General features: G+C 58.9%; 3 protein-coding genes and 1 non-coding gene across 6 annotated transcripts; 2 read left to right on the top strand and 2 right to left on the bottom strand.

Annotated features, from left to right (window-relative positions):
* Positions 1-1303: 1303 nt before the first annotated feature.
* Positions 1304-3775, bottom strand: FAM167B (family with sequence similarity 167 member B). 2 transcript variants are annotated; one of them, XM_027809027.2, is made up of 2 exons: positions 2727-3775; positions 1304-1899 (listed from the first exon to the last, which is right to left on the bottom strand). In XM_027809027.2, exons 1-2 carry the CDS (start codon positions 3015-3017, stop codon positions 1639-1641), a joined length of 552 nt encoding a protein of 183 aa, XP_027664828.2. In that variant the 5' UTR covers positions 3018-3775; the 3' UTR covers positions 1304-1638. The 2 variants fall into 2 exon arrangements, with proteins under 2 accessions (XP_027664828.2, XP_005432816.2); XM_005432759.3 differs by having other exon boundaries at positions 1304-1902; positions 2727-3747.
* A 1105-nt stretch (positions 3776-4880) lies between these two features.
* LOC102057778 (myotubularin-related protein 9-like) lies at positions 4881-8634 on the top strand. Of its 2 annotated transcripts, XM_027808967.2 has the most exons (11): positions 4881-5173; positions 5386-5445; positions 5721-5829; positions 6160-6285; positions 6420-6593; positions 6714-6931; positions 7060-7221; positions 7347-7488; positions 7588-7808; positions 7982-8133; positions 8264-8634. In XM_027808967.2, exons 1-11 carry the CDS (start codon positions 4977-4979, stop codon positions 8425-8427), a joined length of 1725 nt encoding a protein of 574 aa, XP_027664768.2. In that variant the 5' UTR covers positions 4881-4976; the 3' UTR covers positions 8428-8634. The 2 variants fall into 2 exon arrangements, with proteins under 2 accessions (XP_027664768.2, XP_055559572.1); XM_055703597.1 differs by lacking the exon at positions 5386-5445 and having other exon boundaries at positions 4883-5173.
* Positions 8635-9381: 747 nt separating this feature from the next.
* EIF3I (eukaryotic translation initiation factor 3 subunit I) lies at positions 9382-13886 on the bottom strand. Its single transcript, XM_055704882.1, has 12 exons — positions 13850-13886; positions 13559-13731; positions 13277-13369; positions 13068-13155; positions 12456-12521; positions 11931-12080; positions 11700-11827; positions 11307-11417; positions 10828-10917; positions 10410-10483; positions 10147-10239; positions 9382-9801 (listed from the first exon to the last, which is right to left on the bottom strand). Exons 1-12 carry the CDS (start codon positions 13884-13886, stop codon positions 9720-9722), a joined length of 1185 nt encoding a protein of 394 aa, XP_055560857.1. The 3' UTR covers positions 9382-9719.
* A 494-nt stretch (positions 13887-14380) lies between these two features.
* On the top strand, positions 14381-16289 carry LOC102057609 (uncharacterized). The gene is made up of 4 exons (XR_008731189.1): positions 14381-14417; positions 14853-14919; positions 15105-15197; positions 15915-16289. It is a non-coding gene; the product is annotated as an uncharacterized LOC102057609 (transcript).
* Positions 16290-16440: the final 151 nt, after the last annotated feature.

Below are 16440 nucleotides of genomic sequence, written 5' to 3'. Positions count from 1 at the left end.
TCGGTGGGGGAGCAGGGTCCGGCGGGCTGGGAGATGTGCTGCGAGGGGCCAGCCATGGGCAGGGGATTGTCACCTGCTGCCCAGGCAGCCCCCAGCTAGCTGGTCCCCTGCGCTGTCCCCTCTCTGGTGCTTGGTGTGGGCAGGCTGACAGTGCCACGCACCAGCTGCCCCTGACCCCAGTGGACCCTACACAGGTTGTGGGACTCATCCTGCACACCACAGCCCTCGCTTTGGCTGTCACCATGGGGTCCCCCCAGACTCTGGCGCCCCGAGAGCCACAGTGGCAGGGGTGAAGTGAAGGGGACATGTTATGCCCCAGCCAGGATGCCAGCCTTGTGTTTCTGAAGATAGCTCAGAGCATAACAACCACAACACTATTGTCTTGGCTTTTGCAATCAAACACGAAGCCGCAGGTACCGGAGGCATGGGCAGGAAGCCCAGCAGTGTCAGGGGGGGCTGCAGGAGCCTGTAGGGCATCGCTGCAGCAGCACTGGCTGCAGCATCCACCCTGGCAGGGACATTTTCCAGGGGCAGCTGTGCAGCCCCATTCCCATCCCCAACACAGCAGGTGCCCCCAGCAAGGGATGGTGGGGAGCGCTCCAAGGTGCTGGGGTGTGCTGTAGCCTCAGGGTGCACATCGGGTTCTCCCCATGTCCTGCTGCTACTCTGGGAAGGAGAAGCAGCCCCCCAAATTATGCCTGGGTCACCTCACATCTTTTTCAGCAGCACTGACAAAAAGGGTTCTACAAAAGTCACATCCTGCAAGCGGCAACTTCTGTTGTAAAGGGTTTGATGTTAATATAGGAAGGGAAAATCTAAAAGCGAACTGCTCTGGTGAGTACCTCCAGGATCCCTCCTGCTCCCGGCACAGTGCTGTCAGGGCTTGGAGACGGGGATGTGGGGCTGCCCAAACTCTGAGCATGGCCCCTGGCATCTCCCGGCATCAAGCCTCAGAAACAACTCCTCCATTCGCAGCCAGTTTGGTGACAAGCATTTCCTGCAGCGATGCAGCCCAAGCACCCATCTGCTGCCAGGGGTGCCCAGGAAGGTGCTGGCCCAGGAAGATGCAATGTCCCCAAAGCAGAGACACTGTCTCTCCGGCATGGCACTTTCCTGCAGCAGAAACCGATGAGAAACCACCCACCCTGTGAGCCAGAGTCCTGGGAGCAGCCAGGGAAGGGGCGATGGCAACACGGACCCCCCTGCCACCCCTACATCCCCCACAGCGAAGGGCTGGGAGCCAGATCTGGAGGCAAAGGCAGGTGCCCTGGGGCATGCAAAAATAAAGAGAAAACATCAGCTCTCGCCTTCACCTCCTTTTATTCCTTCTCAATGGGCTGCACCCCACATTTTTCCACTGTGGTTGACCCCACCATCATTAGGGACAGAGCACTGGGTGCCCCAAAACACCCTGTGCTTGATGGGACTGGTGGCATTGGCATTGTCCCTGGGGCAGGGCTGGCAGCACAGGCTCAGCACTGCCTGCCCTAAGGGGGGGCAGCCCTGGCAGCAGCTCTACAGTCCCCAAGGCATTTGTGGAGGGATCCCTGAGCCCAACCAGGTCTGGATGCACCCATGGGTGCCTGCAAGGCTCCCATCCAGGCTTGGTACTGCGCACTTTGCAGGGTCCTGCCACGCTCAGCAGAGGGAGAACCGTCGGGAGTTGATGTTCATGCGGGTGACGCCGATGTGCTTGAGCGGCGTGGAGAGCAGGAAGGCAGCCTTGGGGGGGATGTTGCAGAGCAGATCCGAGTCTTCCTCACAGCCTTCGAGGCCGAAGGTGGCATCATCCAGCATCTCCTTGTGTTGGTGGCAGGCCTGCTCCACCTTCAGCCGGTGCAGCTGCGCCCGCAGGCGCATCAGCTGCTGTGCCAGGCGCTGGTCCACAGCCTGCATCTCCTGCTGCACGGGGAGGTAGGCATCAGGGCCAGAGCCGGACTGGCCGCTGGGGCAGCTGCCCAGGCAGTGGGGGTGGTGGGGCAGCAGGGCTGGGGCTTGCCCAGGGCACAAACCCACCAGGGACCACACGCACACGTGGCCCTGGGGAGCCCACACACTGTCCAAGGGCTGGCACATGGTCGGTGCCAGGGTCACAGCCCAGGGTCAGCTCAGGCACCCGTGGGTTTGTACCCGCCTGGCTTTCGCTGCCGGGGTCACCCCATGGAAGTCACCAAGGCTGTGCCACACCAATGAAGTCCACCACAGCCGTGCCACCAGCAGAGCAGGCAGGAGGGGGTGACAAATGCAGACGCCTGACAGAGCTGTGACCCCCAGCGCTGGGCAAGGGGACAGGGGCAGAGCTGCAGCACCGCAGTGTCACACGTGCCTTGCAAAAATCCACACGCACCGGCCGTGCTGGGCAGAGGAGCAAAGCAGCGTGCCATGGCTGGAGCGGCTGGAGCACCCTGGCCCGGGCACATCCCATCGCTGTTGCGTGAAGCCGGGCTGCCAGTCCTCCCTCCGCACGAAGGAGCCCTGTGGCCCCGTCCCTGCCTGGGGGCTCAGCTCTTGCCCACCCCTCGTGCCTCCAGTCCCTGTCCCTGCCTGGGGGCTCACCCCTCGCTCAAGCCCTCGTGCCTCCAGTCCCTGCTTTGGGGCTCAGCCCTTGCCCACCCATCCCTGCCTGGGGGCTCAGCCCTTGCCCACCCCTCTTGCCTCCTGTCCCTGCCTGGGGGCTCAGCCCTTGCCCACCCCTTGTGTCTCCCACCCCACCAGCAACTACTCACCAGCTCCATCCTGAGCCACTCCAGCGCCGCCTCCATGGTGGCGAAGCCACAGACGCTGCCATCCTGCTCATCCTCAGGGTGCCCAGGGCCCTGCCGTGCCCCCCATGTCCCCCCGGGGGTCCGACTGCACCAGGGCTGCCCCCTCACCCGGGCTTCCCACTCCAGGTAGGAGGGTCTCCGTGTCTGCAACTTCAACTTGGCCGCCAGCGCCTTCACGCCGTCCAGGCTCTCCTGCTCCCAGGTGGGCTCCTCCTCGCCCAGCTCCTTGAACTTCAGCTGGCCGAAGGGCATGGCAGCACCCTTGGGACCCCCCCCCCCAAAGCCCCCAGGCAGACAGAGGTTCTGCCCCCTGCACCTGCAGAGTGAGGAGCACCCTGGCCACCAGCACCCCCAGGACGATAAGGGTTGGGGATGTCGAGGGCAATTCCAACGGGCAGGAACTTTCCGTATCCAGAGGAGCGCAAAGGAGGGGTTATTTGGGTTTGTTCGTTTTGGTTTCTTTTTTTTTTTTTTTTTTCTTACTGTTGTTTTTTCCTTTTCTTGTCTTTTTTAGCATTATTGTCTCCAGCTGGGAGGAGTCTCCCTGTTTCCCTGGAGGAAGCCTTCACCGGGATACACTGGCAAGGAGGAGCGGGGATGATTTATCCCCGGGCGAAGCCGCCCTCTCGCACCGGGGGGGCCCGCAAAAACAGCCCAAGGACGGAAAAAGAAACCGGGCGAGGGGGGGGGGACGGGGCGGGACACGGGGCGAGGAGCCGGGGGGCAGCTGGTGTCCCGCATCCCGGCCGGGCCCTTAAGGTGGAACCGGGTCAGGATCTGGCCGCTCCCCCCCGCCCCCCCCCCCTCGCCGCCCTGCCCGGTGCTGCAAGCGCTGCCCGGGGCGGGCCGGGGGCAGCGGGGGGGGCTTACGGGACTGGCCCGCGCCCCACGGGCGCCGCCTGCCCCGGGGACAGCCCCCCGCGTCCCCGAAACCCTGCGTGCAGCGCCCCTGCTGCGCTGCCAGCCCCCGCGTGTCCCTCCCCACGGCCCCCGCGTGTCCCCTCGCTGTCGCACCCCACGCGGTGACCCCCCTTCCCCCCCCCCCAGCCCGGGAGACCATCGCCCATCCCGGCCCCGCCGGCGGAGCCGCCCCGGGCCGGGCCACCTTAACCCCGACATCCGCCGGCCCCGCCGGCACGGCTGGGTGTGCGGTCCCAGCTCGCACCCCGGGGTCCCCGCTCGCACCCCGGGGTCCCCACTCACACCCCGGGGTCCCCGCTCGCACCCTGAGCTCTCCTGCTTGCACCCCGAGATCCCTGCTCGCACCCTGAGCTCCCCTCCCTATGCCCTCTGAGTGCACTCTTTGCACTCTGAGGTCCCCTGCTTGCACCCCAAGGTCTCCCGTGCACCCCACAGTCTCCCGCTCGCACCCCGAGAACCTTGCTTGCACCCCAAAGTCCCCCGCTTGCACCCCAGGCTCCCTGCTTGCATGCCGAGCTCCCCTGCTTATACCCAGCAGTTTCCTGCTTGCACCCTGAGATCCCCGCTTGCACCCCGAGGTCACCCCATCTCCCACTTGCACCCCAACATCTCCCACTCGCACCCCGAGGTCCCTGCCTGCACCGAGCCCGAGCAGGTAAGCACTGGGGTGGCCACAGCAGGCACTGCTGCCAGCTGCTCACCCTCCTCCTCCTCCTCCTCCTCCTCACCCAGGGCACTTGGCTCCATCCCCAGGGCCACGGGGGGCTGTGGGTGCAGGCAGAGCCCCCCAGCACCCTGGGAGCCAGGTTCAGGCTGTGCTGGGGTGCTGGTGGTGCTCAGCACCATACAGCCCCGGCATGGCAGGCCCCATGGCGGCAGCAAAGGACCCAGAGCTGCTCCCCGCAAGACAGCGGTTGCAGTGGCACCAGCTACCACCCCCCACGCCCCGCATGCAGCACAGCTGGCGTGGGGTGCGGGGTACCCAGCTTGGGGTCTGTGCACTGCTGGGGAGCCTGGCACCAGCTCAGCCCCCTCGGCCTGTGCCTCAGTTTCCCCATCTGCAGTGACAGCATTGCTGGGGGAGGAAACATGGCACTCCCCTGCATTTTGCAGCGAGGAAGCTCTGTAGGCTGTAGGTGACAATGTAAACACGAAGAGGGGGGTGAGGCTATAGGGCCCCGTGTGACGCAGAGGGAAGAGGGTTTGCGGGCTGGGCTGTCGCTGCAGGATTTCCCCTTTCTCCCTCCGGCCTTGCGGCAGCAGGTCCTGTGCCTGGCTGCCAGCACCGCCATGGAGTTCTCCGAGCTGATCAAGACGGCGACAGTGGAGAGCGTGCTGCTGTCGTGCGTGGGGCTGCCGGCCGTGAAGGGCACCCTGTGCATCACCAGCCACCACCTGCTCCTCTCCTCCTGCCCCGGGGGGGACAGCCAGCCCGGCACCCTGGAGCTCTGGCTGCTCATCCGCAACGTGGATGCTGTGGAGAAGAGGTGGGTCTGTCCCCACGGCTGTCCCTGCGGTCCTTTCTACCAGTGTCACCCCTGCCTTAGCTGGAGGAGATCCCCCACTGCTCTCCCGGCGGCAGGGCACGGGCACCCCATGGCGCTGCCTGCTGAGCCTCGTCCCTCCTCTTCCCCATGGCCCACGCCGGGCGACGCTCGCGGCACCGGCCATTGACCTCCTCTTCTCCTCCGTGCCTCAGAGTGCAGAATTTAGGCTGGTACCAGCCCCCCCGGACTAATGACTCCCCACGAGACACCAGGTTTGGCTTTTAATGCTCTCTCGGCTCTGCTAACCCAGCTGGCAGCACCCGGCTTTGTGCTAACCACCGCCGTGCCCACCGGGCCCCAGGGAGATGCTGGAAATCTTGGCTTCGGACAGGCGAGCCCCCGGTGCCGGATGAGAGCCAGCGATCCCGCACCGGCACAGCCCTTTCGCTTCGCCCCGCTTGGCTCTCCCGGGGGGAGAGGGCAGCTCGGCGCTGTCTCTGCGTACATGGACCTACAGCTGGTCCTGAGCCCCCCCTGCCTCCCCCAGGATCGCTGGCTCCTCCGGCACCATCACGCTCCGGTGCAAAGACCTGAAGGTGCTGCAGCTGGAGATCCCTGGCATGGAAGAGTGTCTCAACATCGCCAGCTCCATCGAGGTGAGCTCCCGGAGCCTTGCCCAGGGTGCAAAGTGTTGGCAGGGGAAAGCGGCCGCCTGCAGTGTTTGCTCTTGGTCTGTCATTAACATGGGTAAACACTCTGCTCCGGGGCGGGCAGCATTGGCACCATTGGCACCGGGTGCCAGCGGGGCTGCTGGTGCCAGCGCCTGCCCCCCCAGCCCTCGCTCTCGGCTGGGATGTGGCCAGGAGTAGGGAACAGACCCAGGGTTTGCAGAGCCCTGGGGACATGGTGGGGACTTTCTGAGCCACCTCTGTGCTCTGATCCGCACCCCCTGCCCGTGACCAGCTCCACCTTTGCTCTCGCTCCAGGCTCTCTCCTCGGTGGACTCCGTGATGATGATGTACCCGTTCTTCTACAGACCCCAGAGCCTGAAGCTCGAGGAAGGATGGCACCTTTTCCCTCTCGAGCAGTACTTCCAACGGATCGCCTCACAGGTGAGCCTGGAAGGGAGGGAGCCGGCTGGGCTGGGGGCAGAAGCGACTCCCCCCCGCCATGCCGGGCTGCCCACTGGGGCTCACGCAGCCAAGACGGCACCCAAGGCAGCCCCCCTCCCCCCCATCTCCGCCAGACGAGCCAGTGGCGGCTGAGTGATGTGAACCGGGATTTCACCACCTGCCCCACGTACCCTCCCACCGTCATCGTGCCGGCAGCGGTGGACGATGACACCTTGCAGAAGGCTGCCCGTTTCCGGCAGGGCGGGCGATTCCCCGTCCTCAGCTATTACCACTGCAAGAACGGCACCGTGAGTCCACCTCCCTGTTCTGCCCCTTGTCTCCTCTCCCACCACTGCCAGCCCTGGGGTGGCTCTAAGCCCCCCAACCCCACAGGGTCCCCCCACTGCCCGCTGGCCCTCACCCCGCAGGCGATGCTCCGCAGCAGCCAGCCACTGACGGGCCCCAACCGAAAGCGCTGCCGTGAGGATGAGATGCTGCTGGGGACCATCCTGGATGAGGGGGAGCGAGGCTTTATCATTGACACGCGGTCGGCCCAGGCGGCGAAGCAGGCTCGGATGACGGGGGGGGGCACGGAGCCCAAGTCCTCCTACCCGCAGTGGAGGAGGCTGCACCGGCCCTTGGAGAGGTGAGGGGCTGTGCTGAGGCCTGGCCCTCTCGTGACATGGGTGGTCACACTGCCCTGCTGATGGCATGGGGACTCCAGCCCCCTGCAAGACTCACCAAGCCCCTGACAGCGCTCTCCTCCCCTCCCAGAGGCCGCCCGCTGCAGGAGAGCTTTATTAAACTGGTGGAAGCCTGCAATGACACCTCAATCAACATGGACCGGTGGCTGAGCCGGCTGGAGAGCTGCCGCTGGCTGAGCCACGTCAAGGCAGCCCTGAGCACAGCCTGCCTGGCCGCACAGTGCCTGGACAGGTAAGGGGGGGGCTGCTGCCCCACGGCCCCCACTTGCCCCCTTTCAAAGCTCTCAACACAGCACAAACCTCGGGCATCACCCCGGGCTCGCCAGCATCGCCCCAACCGTCCGCGCTTGCCCACAGGGAGGAGGCCAGCGTGCTGGTCCACGGGGCGGAGGGGACGGACACGACGCTGCTGGTGACGGCGCTGGCCCAGGTGATCCTGGACCCGTCCTGCCGCACGCTGGCAGGCTTCCAGGGGCTGCTGGAGCGGGAGTGGATTGAGGTGAGACCAGCAGTCCCAAGGGGGCTGGGGACCCCAGCCTGGCTGGGCGCACTCCCCACTCCTCTTCACCCCCGTTATTCCCCCTCGGGGGTCCCACAGGCTGGCCACCCCTTCCACCTCCGCTGCGCCCGCTCTGCCTACTCCCACGCCCGGCTGAAGCAGGAGGCGCCGCTCTTCCTCCTCTTCCTCGACTGCGTGTGGCAGCTGAGCCGCCAGTTCCCCTTCTCTCTGGAGTTCAGCGAGCATCTCCTCCTCACCCTTTTCGACAACGCCTACGCCTCTGCCTACGGCACCTTCCTCTGCAACAACGAGAAAGAGAGGCAAGTGGGTGGGAAGCGGGGACAGCACTGTCCCTTAGGAGCAATGCCGTGGTCACCACTGTGCCCCTGGCGCAGACCCTGTCAGATGGGGCAGAGTGAAGCCCTCCCGGTCATAGCCTGGGTAACCCCAGGCCCCCTGGGAGGAGCTGAAATGCTTCTCAACTCTCTGGCAGGTGCCTGTGTAAAGTGAGGGAGAGCACGCATGCCCTCTGGGCCTGGCTGAACCAACCTGGGGAGAAGAAGAAGTACCTGAACCCCCTCTACTCGCACAACGCCCTGGTCATCTGGCCCTCTGTCGAGCCCCAGAGCATCCAGCTCTGGCAGGGTGAGCTGGGTCCGGTGCCCTCCAAACCCACCTTCAGCTCTGAGCTGGGCTGGGTGGGAATGCTCTGCTTTTCCCTCTCTCGCCAGGGCTACGGCACAGCTGAGACAACACACAGCCCCTTCTCTCCTAGGTTTATTCTTCCGATGGATCCGTTCATCCCAGTACCTGGACGAGGCCTGGGCAGAGGTCCAGCGGTTAGCAGAGGGGGGTGACCCCCCAGTCAAGGAGAGCGTGGAGAGCAGGTTGAGCCGGTCCCTCTCTGACCCCGCTGCCCAGACAGAGAACGGACGATGAACGGCAGCGTGGGCAATGCGGTAATCCAGTCCCCACGGGCTGCCGGGCCAACGCGACACTGCAGCTTTCCGCAGGAAGCGCTGTGCGGGACACAGGCCCTGCGGAGCCTGGAGGACAACTCCAGGATGGGGTGGACAGACCCTTTTTGTAGCCTCTGGGCTGCACAGACTGAGCTTGTTTCAGTAAAGTGGTCTCTCTCACAGCCCACACCTGCTTTCTGCGCTTACGTCGGGGCAGGAGCAGCCTGCTCCCTCCCCAGCGGGATTTCACCTGGACCGCTGGTGGAGAAGGCAGCGGGAGGTCGATGTGCCCAGCAGCATCAGCCTCTGGCAGCTCCCACCACGGCGTGCCAGGCTCACAGCCCCTGCCCGGCTGCCAGGCACAGTCAGCACAGCAAAACTGAAGCAGCAAAACACACTAAAGTCACGAGGCCCTCTCCACAAAGGGCATGCTAACTGCAGTTCATGTGTTGCATCAGCCATGAAATCATAGAATTTTTCCAAGCTGGGAGCCAGCCCGGGAAATCTGCCCTTGAACCCAGTTTCGGGGAAGGAAAGAGATACAAACCACCCCTCCGGACAGACAGACACAGGGCAAGAGGGCTGGAAGGATGAGGATTTGCAACACCAGCGTACTAGCGCAGGAAATAACTGTTTCATGAGGAAAGCTGGCTCAGGGTCAGTCCAGCAAATAAACAAAGCACCAGAACCGGGTGCGTGTGTGTCATCTGGAAAACAATGACTGGCTGCTGCGCTTCCAGCCTGTTCACACTTCAGGGCTGGACCCGAACCATAGCTGCAGATCCTCCCCGGGAAAGAGTTAAGCTACGGCGGACAGAGGCACTGTCTGCCCATGGGTGGGGAGCCAGGCACCGCCAACAGAGCCAGGAAAGCAAAGCACTCAGGTTAATTCTGTTCCAGCCCAAAAAAAAAGCCAAACCAAAATCAGAGGCGCTTTTCCTTGTGTTTATAGAAGATTTCTGTTTATTTCCTGATGATCTTTTTTCTCCCCTGATATATAAATATGCCCAGCAGGGCAGGAAGTCAGCATCCCCAGGGGCAGGCAGGCAGCCAGCCCAGCTCCCTCCCTTGCCTTCCCTCTACCTCCGGTGAAAGCCAGTCCTGCCCTTTGGAGCCGGTTGGGTTTCTAGCTCCCCACCTTCACACAGCCCCCCAAGTTTGCTGCTAACTGCTTCCCGCTGCCTCCTGCGGAGCAGAGTAACTTCAGGCCTTACAACAGTTCTGTGCAGGAGTCGATGGACTGCAGGAGGGAAGAGGAGGGGAAGTCCTCCTTTAAGCTTCAAATTCAAACTCGAAGTATTGGGGATCGAAGTAATGGATGCGAACGTAGCCATCCTCACCCCCGCTGCTGTAACTACAGGAGGAAAGACAAAGATAAAATCACGGATGTTGTCAGGACCTCGCTGCCTCCAGGTTTATACCAAATAGTCGTGAGGTTTGTTCTCACAATGCCCCCCAAAAACTGATAAAGGAGTCACAAGACAAAACAAAACAATCAGTGATGCAGCCAAGCTGTGCAATAGGGCCTAAATGAACCCCCTGGTCAGCCTGGGGGGAGGCAGCAGGGCTGGAATGGGAGAATTAAGGAAGGTGCTTGCTCCATTCCCACTGCAGAGCTCCTGTGAGCCTAGCCACATCCTAACCAACAGGTGGGCCTGACTTGACTGGGGCACCCTGCAAGACCCACAGAGATCCTCACCTCTTCCCATCGGGGTGAAATGCAACGCTATTTATCGGACCAAAGTGACCCTTCACTCTGCCAAACTCTTCTTCAAAAGCCAAGTGGAAGAACCTGGGAGAAGGAAGATTTAAATTATCTCAGGAAGTTGGGAGTTTGGTTAGGGACACAATCAGGGTTTCCTCAAAAAAGGTCTGCAAGTTTAATGACGCAAGATGCTCTGAGAAGAGAACCCTGGGCTGTCAGGAGTGAGGATTCAGCCCTGCCAGAGGAAAAGGACCAACCTTGCCTCAAATTTTCCAATCCTGGTGGAGGTTGTGGTTACATCCATGGCCTCTTGCCCACCACCAAGCACGACCTGCAACAGACAGAAGCCACAACGCTTCAGTGCTGGTCACTCCACACGCGCTCAGCAGGAGCCAGGAGAGGAGGAAGCCAAACTTTGGGGAAGCCTCCTACTAACCCAGCAGATCGCGCCAACTCATGAGCAGGCCTGACTCCAGCCCCACGAAGTTCCCACCTCCCAGACACATCTGAAGATCAGAGGACACAAAGCTTTGTTCCCTGCACCAGCCTGCAGCAAAGCTCCCCAGACCCATTCCACAGTGATGTTTTTTTCTAGCTGGGCTGGTAACACTCCGTATTCCAGCTATCTGAGGCAAGTCACAGTAAAATTGTGACAACGAGCGAGCTCATTCTTACGTGATCAAAAATGGGGGAGAGTGCAGCAGAGTTCACCGGTCGCTCCGTCCGGAACGTCTTCAAATGCTCAAGTGTCGTGCAATCAAATAGCTAGGAGGCAAAAGGGAGAAATTTATTCTGCAGGAGGGCCGGCAACCCAATTAACTCACACAAATCTGGCTGCTAGGCCTCACCTGGGCAGATGTTACCCCTACAGTTGCTCATGGGCACCCAAATCCCAAAAATATTTCCCCAAAATACTGGCCTAAGATATATCTCGCCTCTATCACTTTTTGGCGGTAGCACACTGCAGACATATTTTGGCAATGTTGTTTTCAATACTTGGCCGTTAATTCCACAGGGTGGCATCTCCCCTTTCACACCGAACTTTCCCCTTACTCAAATTTCTAAGGAGCAAACCTCTGCAATAGCCACGTCTCTGAGCAAAGTCCTGCAAGCAAATATCAACAGTCCCCTGCATTTCTGGTGGGAGACCTTACCTTGGCCGTGTTGTCCTTGGAGGCAGTGATGAACATGGTCATGTCCCTGGAGGTCTGAATATCGTTGATTTGCTTGGTGTGCTCCTTGATGTTTGAAAGCTGCTCCCCTGACTGAAGGGTGAAGAAGGCAGTTTCAGCATGCTGGCAGGCAAAGTGAGTGTACATGCGACTTCCCCATTAAAAAAAAATGTAGGAGATGTCACTGTCAGCTGCAGGGCACATGTTGCTACATCGGCCTTGCTCAAGGGAGCCGCATATTTTAACTATCCTTCCATAAGGCTGCTGGTTTGAGCCAAAAAGGCCATATTCTGTCCCATGACCACACCAGGAATGCTGTGATATCCTCCCCCAAGCACTGCTGCCCGGGGAGATGCTGTTCCTTATCAGACTGACCTTGGCACTGAACTGGTTCAGCTCTCCGCTCTCATGTCCTGCGATGATGAACTCTCCCAGAGGGCCCCACACAGCACTAGTGATTTTGGAGTCACTGCAGGGAATTTTCATGTAAGGCTCGTTGTTCTCTGCAGGAAGGAAGGAAGGAGACAGAGAGACACGGTGACACTGGCTCCAGCGATCAACACTTCCCCTTATTCCCTCGTGCCAGTGCTGGCCTGGGTTCCTCACCAATCTGGCTGGGGTCCCGGAGATCAAAGAAGCTCACGAAACACTGATATCCCATCTGCTTGTCCGTGGAAAACATGATGATGTTTCCTCCGAAGTCGAACCCACACGTCCTCACCGCTGAGCTTGTCTTCACTAGAGCGAGCTGCTTTCCTGAACGCAGAGCAGAAAACGACACTTCACTGGGTATTTGATTGCAAGGTTAATGACAAAGATCAGCTGAACGGCAGGGTCAGAGGGAGGATGAGAGCACTGGGCGCAGCTGACAAGCAAGTTTGGCGACCTGCAAGCTCTCACTGCACATTTTGACTACTTGGGTGGTAAAGTAAGTCAATTCACTACATATTCACCAGAAACCAGGCACATACACAAACCCTCTTCCCTCCAGCAGTCCAAGTTAGGATTCAGACCTCTTTCAGGGGGATGAACAAGCACGTGTGTATGCTGCCACCACGTCCTGCCAGCTTAGTGGACTTCACAGCAGGACAAAGCTGGGACACAAACGCAGCTGTGTGGGAAAAGTCTTACCTGTTTCACAGTCCCAGAGCCGACAGCTGTTATCTGCAGAGCCAGTGAGCACATGTCGTGTGTCCCCTATGTCACCAGTTAAGGAATATCAGTATGTTCTCAGCCCCAAAAGCTGCTGTCTAGATACCATGGGAATACTTATAAACACGAGTAAGAAGCCCTATCAGATATTGGGCAACATCCATTCCAGGACTAACAACACTCCAGTGGAAGCAGACACAGAGGCTAAGTGTTCCCATTACAAAATCCACAATTTTCCTTTTGAAATGTTAAAGAAAAAGGCTCCAGCTGTTGCATTAACGCACCCTTTGGAGACCAAAGACCTTGTGCAACTCAAGGCACCTTCCCCAATCTCCCAGGGCCACAACAACAAAAGCAGTGATGCACAAATGAGGGCAGATGGGGCACACTGCATGTGTTATTCCAGCCTGGGGGAAAAAAACAGTACCCAGAAGACAGAGTAAGGGAAAGACAGCGGAAGAGTTCAACGCACTGTATTGTCCCCGTGCTCCTCTTCAAGAAAAAACAGCACAGCAGTTGGGAGGAATCACCTTAAGTGAATCACTGTAAAGAAAAATCCGGGACAAACTGGTTTCTGCAATCAAAGGATACAGTCTGCATCCACACACCAGACGGCTCCTGTATGGCCATTGTAGGTGCCCAGCCTCTCTCCATTCACTGAATACCAAACATTGACAATCTGGGAGAAGAAAACAACCCAGCACACCTCTTACCAGCCGGATTAATTAACGCGACTGATTAATTATCGCGGTGAGGGTTAGCTTTCAACAGGGGAGGGGAGCAGGGCCCGCCGCACTCACGGGATCCTTGGCCACGGTGAAAAGCAGGTCTCCCTCGCGGTTGTACTTGATTTGCGTGATGGAGCGCTCATGGCCCTGCAGCAGGATCGGCTTCTGCGAGGGGGGAGACGCCATTTAATGCTTCAGGCCAGACGCGGCCGAGGCCGCCGGGACGGGGCTCCTGGGCCGCCCCCGCCGCCCCCCACGGCCCCGCGGCCCAGGAGCCCCGTCCCGGCGGCCCTACACCGCCCGGTCACCAGTCACTACCCCCAAAACTGCCCCAGCTCCATCCCCTCTCCTCACCATGGCGGCACCGCTGTGGCGAGAGAGCCGCACGGGCACTTCCGGGTCAGAGGGCGCGCAGAGCGGAAATACGTCACCGTCGCTATGGCGCCCGTGGGTGAGCTTCCGGGGCTGAGGGGAGAGCGCTGCTGGGCGGGGAAGGGTCGGCCCTGAGGGGAGTAGAGGGGGTTTCTCTTAGGAAGGGAAACAGCCACCGCTTTTGTGGGGGTCTTCCCTGAGAGGGGATGTGGCTCTGGGCTTGGGTCGCTTGTGAGGCGTTCGCTGAGGGGAGAGCGTGGCCGTAGGCCGGGCCTGCAGCGGGGCCTTCCCTGAGGGGGGATGTGGCCATGTTGGCTGGCTCTGCTGCTTTCCCTCAGGGGAGTGTGGCCGCAGGCCGGGCCCTGCTAGGGGCCTTTCCTGAGGGGGATGCGGCAGCAGGCTGGGCTTGCTGCAGGGTGTTTCTCTGAGAGGGATGTGGCAGCAGGGCCTGAGTGGGGACCTTCATGATGGGAGACAGCAGTGAGCTGGGCTGGGGGAGGCTGTTCCTGCTGGGGGGTGGCAGTGAGCCTGGCCAGGCCCTCTGTGGGGAGATGAGGGCAGGTTGACCCGGTGCGGGCCCTCTCAGGGCGGTGATGGCAGGGCTGGTGTTCCCCTGGGGCCATCAGGCCACTGAGCTCAGGCTGTGCCACAGGAGAGGCAGTGGTGCTGGTGCTGGTGGCCGTGCTGTGGGGCAGCACCGGGCCATTCCTGCGCACAGGTGCGGCGGGGCTGGAGGAGGTGCAGTGCCAGGGCCGCCTGCAGCAGCTGCTGGCTGAGATCCGCTTCCTGGGCCTCAACTACAAGGTGAGACTTCGTCTGCTTCCTGGGCCTCAACTACAAGGTGCAACTTTGTCTGGGCTCTGGGGCCAGGGAGGTAGGAGGGTGTCAGGCTGCCTTTGGGATCACTCCTACCTCTTTACTTCTGGACTTGATACTTAAATATTCCATTTATCATCAGAATTCTTTAACCTCAGTAATATTTCATTTAATTGCCTATAGCACTGCCTCTTCCTGTGCAGAACTGAGACCACTTTTGCAGGCAGCAGGTCATTAACCCTCATATTTTGCATGAAATAACCACAGTCTGCCTTCTGCAGGCTGGGGAACTAAGGCATTGAGCAGGTTGTGACTGGCAGTGGAATCACTAGAGTGCCACATTGCTGCTGCCAAACACAGCACAGTGCGAGTGGGTCTGGGGTCCTTCATTGCCCCCTCACTGGGGGTGCGTGTGGTGGGTTTGCAAGCAGCAATTGACAGGCTCATGTTCTTCCTGCAGTACATGGTGCCATTTCTGCTCAATCAAGGTGGATCTCTCCTCTTCTACCTCACCTTGGCATCAGCAGGTTAGTTCTCGTTGCTTTTCTGGAGTGGGTTATTTGGGATTTTGGGAGGATCAGTGCTATTGATTAGTCTGGTGATTCAGCTAAACATCAAGCAGCTGTCTTGCCATAATCACAAAACAGTGTCTTACAATGTGTACAAGATTATCCATTTGTAAACTGCTTGTGTTAAAACTGTTCAATTTCAGATATGTCCCTGGCAGTACCGCTCTGTAACTCCCTGGCTTTGATAGTCACGCTGGTGACTGGGAAGATTCTGGGAGAAGACATTGGTGGTAAAAGTAAGTTACACTTCAAACACATCATCTCCTGCATCTATTTGCTGACTTAATAGTTTGGGCTACCCTCTGGTTCCTGAAGAACAGCAAATACCCACCAAGGGCTTTAACTAGTTAAGCAGCAGTTCTTGCTACAGAACCCAAAAAGGAAGTGAAATGGACTTGTGGGCAGGGTTAGTAAATGTGAAGATAGAACTGGCTATTCTAAGCTAACAGCGCTTAGAGGCCTGAGCCTTTACCTAACTAGTTATTTAACTATAAGAGAAGCACTAAATAATATGCCCACCATGGAAAAAGAGTGCCCCATAAGCCCCCAAATGTTAATACCCATCCTTTCCTTCCCTTACATCCTACAGTAACATTACCCTGCTCAGAAAGTAAGAAAGTGGTGGGAAACTTGAAAACTTAAGAACACCAGGAGCCAGCGCAACAGCTTTAGGAATACACTAAAGCATTTCTTTGTTGTTTAAGCCTGGTTCTTGCTAGCCAGATATACATCAGCAGCAACATTTTCTTACAAACATGCTTTGCTCAATGTACATGGGCAGTCCAACCATCCAACCCCTTCAGAACTCATCTGGTCCAGGTCATATCTGTCTAGACATTTATGCTGTCCTGTTTACCATGGCATCTGAGCACCCTGTATTTAGCAATGAGAAGATCTGAGTGACTGGCATTGAATTGTGCAGGTTCCCAATATATTGTTTTTCATTTCTATAGGGGTTGCAGCAGGAATGCTGCTCACAGTCCTTGGAGTCATGCTCTGTGTCGCTGGTTCGTGAACAAGACACAGTGAGCAGCAGAGGAAAAGAACCTGTTCAAAGGTAACCCCCCCATGGCTGGAGGTGGAGCTTCTGGCTCAGCAGCAGACCCTTTGGCTCAGTTGCACCCAGGAAGCTGTATTTTGACACATGGGTGTCAAAAAGCTTGGACTGTATTCCCTGAGCACCAGGGTGGAACAAGGCCTGTTGCAAGGACATCCTATTTAATGTCTTGAGTTAAGGAATTTTTTATCTGTGGGTGTTTCAAGGAAAGGATGGTCGTCTTGTTCAGTGCTGAAGGGATAATAAATGATTAATAAATCATTCAGCGTGACTTTCTGGGCCTAACTGATATTTGCATAGAAGGGATCTGTTTAGGAATTCTCCCTTTTTGTGGCCAAGCACATGAAAGCAGTTTCCTCCACTGTGCTCAGCTGTGATGTACCGGGTCACACTGCACAGTCCCTATTTTAATCTGTAAAATA

This window comes from Falco cherrug, chromosome 3 (assembly GCF_023634085.1).
Source record: "Falco cherrug isolate bFalChe1 chromosome 3, bFalChe1.pri, whole genome shotgun sequence".
Taxonomy (NCBI): Eukaryota; Metazoa; Chordata; class Aves; order Falconiformes; family Falconidae; genus Falco; species Falco cherrug.
The sequence above is the reverse complement of the archived record's forward strand: the minus strand, read 5'-3'. Positions and strand labels throughout refer to the sequence as shown.